We start from the raw sequence: 8,435 nt of genomic DNA, 5'->3' as shown, positions 1-8,435 counted from the left end.
AGCCCTCTCTCCCCGCAGGGAGGGCTGCGGGTCCTGGAGGCGCTGGCGGCCTCAGGGCTTCGCTCCATCCGCTTTGCCAAGGAGGTGCCGGGGCTGCGGGCCGTGGTGGCCAACGACTTCTCGGCTCGGGCGGTGGAGCTGATGAACCGCAACGTGGCCTTCAACGGGGTGGGGGACCTGGTGGCTCCCTGCATGGCTGATGCCAGGTACCCCCTCCTTTTCACTGCACCCCAGCAGCCCACCCTGAAGTGGGATGCTGCGGTTCACCCCCCACCAACCTCCAGACACCCTGTGTGCAGCCCTGACTGCCTCAGTGGTCTTGCTGGGGTTTTCCTCCTGTATTGGGGGGGCCCAACACTGGTCCCAGCGTCCCCACAGGGGGTGGTTAGACGGGACATCCTGTCCCCCTGCCCCAGGGGACACAGCCTCAAGGTGGGGGCTGGTTTGTGGGGACACCACCAGTCCCTCCCAGCACATGCTGGGCAGAGGCATTAGTTTCTGTGCGGGTTCCTGAGGGTCAGGGTGGGTCTGGGAACCTGAGGAAGCTGACTGGGGTCCTAATTGCTCTGGGACTCCCCTTCTCCCCCCCCCAGGATGCTGATGTACCAGTGCAAGGCAGACAGGGAGCCCTTCGACGTGATCGACCTGGACCCCTATGGCAGCCCTGCGCCCTTCCTGGATGCCGCCGTGCAAGCTGTGAGTGAAGGAGGTGAGCAGCGGCAGCCGGGGGGGGGGGGGATCCCTGACGGCTGGGTCCTCCTGGCAGCACCCCTGACACCCCCCCACCCCGGTCAGGGCTGCTCTGCGTCACCTGCACAGACATGGGTGTGATGGCGGGGAACAGCGCTGAGACATGTTACAGCAAATACGGGGCCGTGTCCCTCAAGGGCAAGTTCTGCCACGAGATGGTGAGTGCTCAGGGGGTCCCTGAGACCACCATGGTCCTGCCAGCAGCTGGGGGGGCAGCAGGTCAGTGTCATCCCATGTTCCCCCCCTCCAGGCCCTCCGCATCATCCTGCACAGCCTGGACAGCCGCGCCAACTGCTACCAGCGCTTCATTGTGCCGTTGCTCTCCATCAGCGCCGACTTCTACATCCGTGTCTTTGTGCGGGTCTTCACGGGGCAGGCGAAGGTGAAGGCCTCAGCCAGGTGAGGAGGGGACACACGGGGAGCCATGGGGGGGGGGTCTGCACCCTCCTGCTGCCCCTGACCCCCACCTTGTCCCAGCAGCAAGCAGGCCCTGGTCTATCACTGTGTGGGGTGTGGCACTCACCACCTCCAGCGCCTGGGCAAAGTCACGAGCCACGGCACCAGGTACAGTAGGGCTGGGGGGGCTCTATGGTGGTGGGGGGGGCCCTGTGATAGTGGGGGGCTGCTCACCCCTTGGCTTTCCTCTTCCAGCTTCAAGTACGGGGCAGCCACGGGGCCGCCCGTGGGTCCCACATGTGAGTTCTGCCAGCAGCGGCACCAGGTGGGTACACGTCCCCCTGTCCCCCATCCCCTCTGTGCCCCTGCCAAGCACTGACACCCCCCCCCTTGTGTGTCCCCCCAGCTAGGTGGCCCCATGTGGGCTGAGCCCCTGCATGACCCGGCCTTCGTGGAGCGGGTGCTGGCAGCACTGCAGAGCAGCCCCGGGCGCTTCCAGACGGAGGAGCGGATGCAGGGAATGCTCAGCGTCATCACTGAGGTATGGGGACAGGGAGGGGACGAGCCCGGAGAGAGCTCTGGCATCCTGAGGTCAAGGCCGGATCGAGCCCCCCCGAATTTTGGGGCTTGCGCTGACTCTGACTCTGCTGCTCCCTGTATGCCGAGGGCAGGAGCTGGGTGATGTCCCCCTCTACTACACCCTCGACAGCCTCAGCAGCACCATCCACTGCAACACCCCTTCCCTGCTACAGTTCAGGTAGGGGCACCCCAAACCCCCCACAGCACCAGGGGCACCCTAAGTCCCCTGCCCCTCCTACCTGGGTACCCCAAACATCCCCTCCTCTGCCTCAAACCCTGTGAATCCTGTCCCCTGCTCCGTCCCTACACACCCCATCCCTGAGCGGCTGCACCCCAGGTCCGCCCTCCTGCACGCCGGCTACCGTGTTTCGCTCTCCCATGCCTGCAAGAATGCTGTGAAGACGGACGCGCCGCCCACCGTGCTCTGGGACATCATGCGCTGCTGGGTGAGGAGGGGGCTCAGGGACCCTCCCCCCCAGTCCCCCACCCCAGGGGCTGAGCTGAACACCCCCACCTTGTCTCCCCCAGGCCAAAATCCACCCGGTGAAGCGTGAGCGGCTTGCTGAGACCAGCCCAGCTTCCCGCATCCTCTCTGTGGAGCCCACGTACGACCCCACAGCAGTCCCCTGCAACTAGCCCAGGGGATGGGGGGGCCCTGCTGACCCCCTACAGGGCCCTGACCACCCCCCCTTTTCCCCTAGGCTCCAGGCTTCCTTCACCCTCCGTGACGATGCCAACCCCAGCTCCAGAAAACGGGGCTTGAAGCGGTTCCCGGAAAACCCTGAAGCCTTTTGGGGTCCCAAAGCCAGAGCCAAGGCTGGGTAAGGGGCAGGGGGGCTTCTTGGGTGTCTGATTTTGGCGCTGGGCTTCCAGCAGCCACTCTTGCCCCTTCTCAAACAAGCAAGACCAAAATGTTTCCCCACACCTTTTACCAGGAGAGAGAATAAGGATCCCCTAAAAAAGGGGAGGAGGGAAGGGTCCCTCGTTCTGTCCTTTTGCGGGGGGACACATCTTTCCACCCCTTATGCCCCAACCCTCAGCTCATGGCCTCCCTCTCCCAGGGGTGGCATCTCTCCCTCCCTCCAGGAGAAGCGGAAACGACACCAGAACAAACGGACAGAGCGGACAGACGATGGCACAAGCCTGAAAAACTTCCCCTGCAAACGCTTCAAGGAGGTGGGTGGGGGTCTGGGAACAAGGCGGGGGGTCCGGCCCTGGGGCAGGGCACAGCCCCCTCACCCACCTCCTCTCCCACAGGGAAACTGCTCCTTGGGCACCCAGTGCTGCTACTCACATGAGGGGGGGGGCCCGGCCACCCCTCAGCCCTGACGCCACCTCTCCCCGATTAAACTGTGCCTGGGAAAAGTCTCGTGGTTTTTAATACACTTGGGGGTGGCAGGGGGTGGGCAGAGCCCCCCCAGCCAAGCTGGGGCTGCTCACAGTCCCGCTGGGCCACCTCCAGGCACCTTGTACTGCACCGTGGCCAGGAAGGTTCTGATCTCCATGGGCTGCAGCGTGACCTGGCTTGGGTCCAGCTTGGAGACTGGCTGGGGCTGGGCTGGACCTGGGAGAAGAGGAGAGGGGTGAGGAGAGGAGTGAGGGGAGGCTGGCAGCTCCCCCAGGGCCCCCAGGAACCCCCCCCAGTACCTGTGGTCGGGGTCCACACCAGGCGGGAGACAGCATTGAGTGGCAGGTCGGCTCCCAGGCTCATCTCCTGCACCGAGGTGATGGTGAAAGCGGAGAAAAGGTTCTGGGAGAGGGGGAAAACCCCATCAGTGACCACCCTACACCCGTCCCCACAGCAGGGATCGCCTCTGGGACCAGTGAGCAGCCCCCGGAATGGGGAGCCCCTTGAGCCTGGGGCAGGCTGAGCCGTGGGGGGAGCCTGGCCACAGGGTCGGCCCTTGGCCAGGCTTGGCAACGGGCTTAGCCCCCCCGCCCCCGGCATGCAGCAGCTTACCAGGAGGTCGACAGTGGTGGGCTGGGAGCTGTTGGCACTCTCACCCCTCTCGAACTGGTGCTCCAGGCGCAGCAGGAGGGTGCCAGCATCCCAGGGTGCCAGCGTCAGGAGGTGGACGTTGGGGGGCAGCTCCCGCCGCAGCGCCGAGAACTGTGGGGAGAGGGTGAGGGGGGGCACCGTGACAGCTCCCCCCCCCCGCAGGCAGCCCCCTCCCCACCTCACCTGCTGCAGGCTGGGATGGCCGCGGCGGTAGGAGGGGCCCCCGCCGGGCGCCAGCACCGTATAGGGTGCCATGAAGAGCTCCTGGGCCAGGAGCCGGTGCTGGTCGGCCGCTGACTCCACCGTGTCAAGGAGGACAAGGTGGCGGCCGCGAACTACCAGCCCCTGCTTGTTGGCTCCCAGCTCGACCAGCGGCTCCCCCACGCCCCTGTTGTCGTCGTACAGGAGCCGTCGATGGACCTGGCGGGGATGGTAGTTATGTCCCGGTGCATCCCCCCACCCCGGGGACCGCCCATGCTGCATCCCCTCACCATGAGCTCCAGGGAGCCATCGAAGATGCTGCTGCCACCCTGTGAGCGGTCCGTCAGCACCGTCAGCTGGAACTTCTTGTCCTGTGGGCAGGGAGGGAAAGGCCGCACATGTTATGAGCTCTGCCCCGGGCTCAGCCCCGTTTACCTGCTACTGCCCCAAAACTGGTACCTTGATGAAGATGCGGCTGTTAACAGGGTAGTAATTCCCCGCCACAGGCTCCGTCTGGCTCAGGTTCCACGTGGGACGGTAGTCACGCCTGTGGATGAGGCAAAGCCCGGTTACGGGGAGGGGGACGGAGGTCTCTGGGGGCCACAGCAAGCACGTGGGCCAGCCCTGACCTGCGCTCCAGGATCTGCCGCCCATTGGAGTCGGTGTAGAAGCGGGCATCTGTCTGCAGCGTCGTCTCAAAGCGGCTGATGATCTCCTTGCCCCAGCCATCCCTGGGAGAGGCAGGGGGTGACCAGTGGGCTTTGAGGGGGCCCCACCTCAGAAGCACACACACCACCCGCCCCCCCCAAGTCCCTAACTCACGCCACGGGGATGGGCCCCACAGTCCATTCCAGCTCCACATAAGGCTGCCCCACGTGGAGCCGCACCACCTGGGAGCACCATGAGGAGAAGTTCTGGTGGACCTCCTGCACCAGCCTGTTCTGCAAGGGACATGGCAAGGCTCAGCACCCTGGGGACACCCTCGGTCCCGAGGACACCCCCGGGGACATGGTCCCCACCACAGACCTTCACGAGGTACGTGGAGACCTGCTTGGAGCCAGAGATGGGGATGGGCTCGGAGCTGTTGGGGCGGAAAATGTAGGCGCCCGAGGCCTGTGGGGTCTCATCGTTGCCGATGCTGGCATTGTACCTGGGACGAGAGGAGGAGGAGGAGGAAGACAAGAGGTGTAAGAAGGCCCCACACAAGGGACCCAGGTGTCTGGGCTCCACAGGTGCTCACCAGTAGAAGCTCTGGAAGACGGGCAGTGAGATGCTCTTGTCCAGGTTCTGGATCTCCTTCAGGTGCCCAGTGAGGGGGTCGAAGAGCACCCGGACATGCTGCGGGGCCGGACAGTGGCAGGTTGAGCATCTGTCCTGTCCCTGCTCAGCCCCCTCCCGCACCCCCAGCTCCTCCCATCGCCCCAGGACTAGTTTAACTGGGCCAACAGAGGTGCAACTCCACCGGGGACTTAACAGCATGGGCTTTCCCCTGCCCGGGGACCTGCTCCAGCCCCAGGGACCCTGTGGGGAAAGACCCCAAACTGCATCCACCCAGTGCCCAGCACATGTTGGGGGAATGCATCCCTCACAGTGGGACCATACCTCATTCTGGATCTCCCGAGGCTGTGTCAACGCTGGGGTCTGGGCAGGGGGTACACGGGGGTCCCCGCGGCTCATCCGGGAGACCATGAAGGTGCTGAAGCCCAGGGGGGGTGCAGAGGCCTGGAAGAGGAGCTCCCGCATGGCACTGCTCCCATCCCCCCGCAGCCGGTGGGTGAAGTTGGAGATGGGGACGACCTGGGGACAGGCATGGAGAGTCAGAGGGGGCTGTCGGCAGGCGGGGGGGACACGGAGGCTGGCCCGGGCTCACCTCGCTGGGCACAGGCTGACCCTGGGGGTCCGTCACCGCGTAGGATGCCCCGTTGACTGGCAGCCGGATGGGCCAGGACATGTGGCGGCCCAGGGGGTTGTAGAGGATGACGGTGAACTGGGGGACAGAGGGATGCGGTGCATTAGCCCCGTTGGGACCCCACAGCCCCCCCAGACCCCCGTTGAGGTGCTTACGCGGCCGGCCACCTCCGTCAGGGGACAGACGCTGATGTTGAGGGCATTGCAGAAGATGAAGTTCTCCTTGCTGCCACTGAGGCTGGCCAGGGCATTGGCGACCAGGAGCTGCCGGGAGCAGGGGACGGTCACATGGCGCAGGTGGTAATGAGGGGAGGTAACGAGGGGTGCTCGCTGGCTTATCCCCCACCACCCTGGCTCTGGCCGCCCAGACCCCAGCTTGTCCCCAAAACACTGGCCAGGGTCAGGGGCTCATCCCCAAGACAGCCACCAGCTCCTGTTCTCCACAGAAACCAGTTCACCCCCCCAGATACCAGTTTGCCCCATGGACGTGATGCTGGTCCACACCCAACTGCTAGCCCTGGCCCTGCACCCCCCAAACCCCATCTGTCCCCCCAAAACAGGTAGCAGGGCCCTACCTGGCAGCTCTCCCACCCCGCCGCCAGCTGCCTGGCGTAGTCGTCAGCCACATGCTGCTTCTCGGTGCCAGTCACAGCGTCGTGGTGCTGGGCCACGGCCACAGCTTCACCTGCCAGGCAGGGCAAGGGGGCATCAGGCAGATCCAGAGGGGTCCCCGGGGGCTGCATGCCGGCACTTACGGAGCACAGAGCTGTCCCCAGGCCCGTAGGGACCCTCCCGTGCCGCCATCCCTGCCAAGGCCTCCAGCTGACTGCAGATCTGCCGGGAGGGAAGGGAAGGTCAGGGAGAGGGACAGGGGTCCCAAGCATCCAGCATGGGGACCCCAGTACATGGGCCACCGTCCCACCTGGAGGAAGTTGTTGCTGAGGCGCTCGTAGCGCTTGAAAGCGGGTCGGCTGGTGAAATAGCCCGTCCAGAACTGGTGGGGGCCATCTGCATAGGGGAAGAAGTCGTCCATTTTCAGGGACCTGTGGGAAAGCCAGGCTGCATCCGTCCGTCTGTCTGTCCCACCTGATCGCCTGGGTTCCCCCTCACTCCCCTGGCCTCACCAGGAGAGGTTGGCCCGGTACAGCTCCCAGAGATAGCAGGACGGGGTGGAATAAAGGACGTGGACGCGGCTGCCGTTGGCTTGCTGGAAAAGCAGGGGAGGGTGTGAGATGGGCTGGGGCGGGGGCACAGCAGACACCAGGGATAGATGGGGGCAGACACAGGGGAGACCCCACTCACCCGGGCATTGACGTGAGCGATGAGCTTGTCCATATTCTTGAACCACAGGTTGGCGTTCTCATAGTGGAAGTCGGAGCCCATCGTCATGATGATATGGTTGGTGCGGTAGTGCTTGGCCTGGGGTGGGGACAGGACAGGTCAGCACCCCTTGTCCCAGAGGGAAACTCTGGTGTCCAGGACCCCCCCACCCACCCCAGGGAGCACCCCACCACCCAGGGGCACCCACCTGGCTGGCGGCAATCTGCAGGAAGGTGGAGATGATGCTGTCCACGTTGTTCTCCTCACTGTCCTCATCCACCACGGGCGGGTCAGAGCAGAGCTGGTCCCAGCAGAACCCCGATGGCGGGTTGTAGACATTGGGGAGGATGCCTGGGGACAGTCACCCCCCTGGTCAGCCCAGGGATGGTGCAGCTGGGCTGGGGACAGGGTTGAGATCAGCTGGATGGAAAACGGGCTCAGCCCTAGGGACAAGGAAAAATCCCAGAGGGAACCCAGAACACGGCGAGAGCCCCAGAATGGGATAACAGACCTGGGAAGGGACAGGTCACCCTCAGGTGGGGAGGGGAAGGGGACAGGGGAAGGCTCAAGGGATGGGCAACACCCAGTGGGGCACCCCTGGACAGGACCAGCCCCCAGGAAGAGCTTGGGGGGAGACCCAAGGGACCCCCAGCCCTGGGAGGGGCCCTGCACTCCATCCCACCAGTGAAGAGGTCGGCGGCAGGGGGCGGCAGGCTTGTGCTCGCCCGCCAGAGCAACTCCATCTCCCGCAGCTGCTCCCGTGTCACCTTGTCCTGGTAGTCCACGCGCCCCACGAAGAGTCCGTCATAGCCCATCTGCAGGGAGGAAGGGGTCAGCCTAGATGCCGGGGTCCCCTGCGGGGCCGGGTAGGGCAGGGTGGGTGGGCGCAGAGTGGGGGGTCTCCCACCTGGGCAAAGATGGCAGCCAGCTGGCGGGAGTGCCCGAAGGGGTCAATCTGCCAGGCCACGCGAGGGGTGCCACAGGCCCCAAACTCCTGGCGCAGGAAGCGATGGCCCAGTGCCAGCTGCTCAATGGCGGGGCTGTAGTGGGCGGCCGCCTCGTCGCTCATGCACCAGCCCCCCCCCACGAATTCCAGGCGGCCTGCAGGGAAAGGGGGGGGGTGCTCAGGGACAAGCAGCACCTCACACTGGCACCACTCCAAGTCCCTTGGGGGCACCCCAGACTTCTCAGCCTCCCCCCAGCCTCTGTGCCCCCTCAGAGGCACATCCCCACACCCATCTCACCGCAGGGACACCCCACTCCCCCCCCCGCACACCCCCCC

General features: G+C 65.3%; 2 protein-coding genes across 2 annotated transcripts in view; both read left to right on the top strand.

Moving 5' to 3' along the window:
- Positions 1–3,093, top strand: part of TRMT1 (tRNA methyltransferase 1 homolog (S. cerevisiae)) — a 3,428-nt gene extending 335 nt beyond the window's left edge. Inside the window, exons 3-15 of the mRNA XM_010569811.1 lie at positions 19–206; positions 594–709; positions 796–908; positions 1,001–1,149; positions 1,231–1,314; positions 1,402–1,471; positions 1,553–1,687; positions 1,818–1,903; positions 2,063–2,171; positions 2,254–2,330; positions 2,427–2,546; positions 2,787–2,901; positions 2,983–3,093. Of these exons, the coding sequence (XP_010568113.1) occupies positions 19–206; positions 594–709; positions 796–908; positions 1,001–1,149; positions 1,231–1,314; positions 1,402–1,471; positions 1,553–1,687; positions 1,818–1,903; positions 2,063–2,171; positions 2,254–2,330; positions 2,427–2,546; positions 2,787–2,901; positions 2,983–3,054 (1,434 nt within the window). The 3' untranslated portion in view covers positions 3,055–3,093. The remainder of the gene's footprint in view (positions 1–18; positions 207–593; positions 710–795; positions 909–1,000; positions 1,150–1,230; positions 1,315–1,401; positions 1,472–1,552; positions 1,688–1,817; positions 1,904–2,062; positions 2,172–2,253; positions 2,331–2,426; positions 2,547–2,786; positions 2,902–2,982) is intronic.
- LOC104833250 (voltage-dependent P/Q-type calcium channel subunit alpha-1A-like) overlaps positions 1–8,435 on the top strand; it is a gene marked incomplete at its 5' end in the record, with an annotated part of 47,938 nt that overhangs the window by 39,382 nt on the left and 121 nt on the right. The window contains 1 exon segment of the mRNA XM_010569829.1: positions 7,983–8,019. Within this exon segment, the coding sequence (XP_010568131.1) occupies positions 7,983–8,019 (37 nt within the window).

This window comes from Haliaeetus leucocephalus, unplaced genomic scaffold (genome assembly GCF_000737465.1).
Source record: "Haliaeetus leucocephalus isolate CR32 unplaced genomic scaffold, Haliaeetus_leucocephalus-4.0 Scaffold274, whole genome shotgun sequence".
Classification (NCBI taxonomy): Eukaryota; Metazoa; Chordata; class Aves; order Accipitriformes; family Accipitridae; genus Haliaeetus; species Haliaeetus leucocephalus.
Note: the sequence above shows the minus strand (reverse complement) of the source record. Positions and strands in the feature narration are given on the sequence as shown.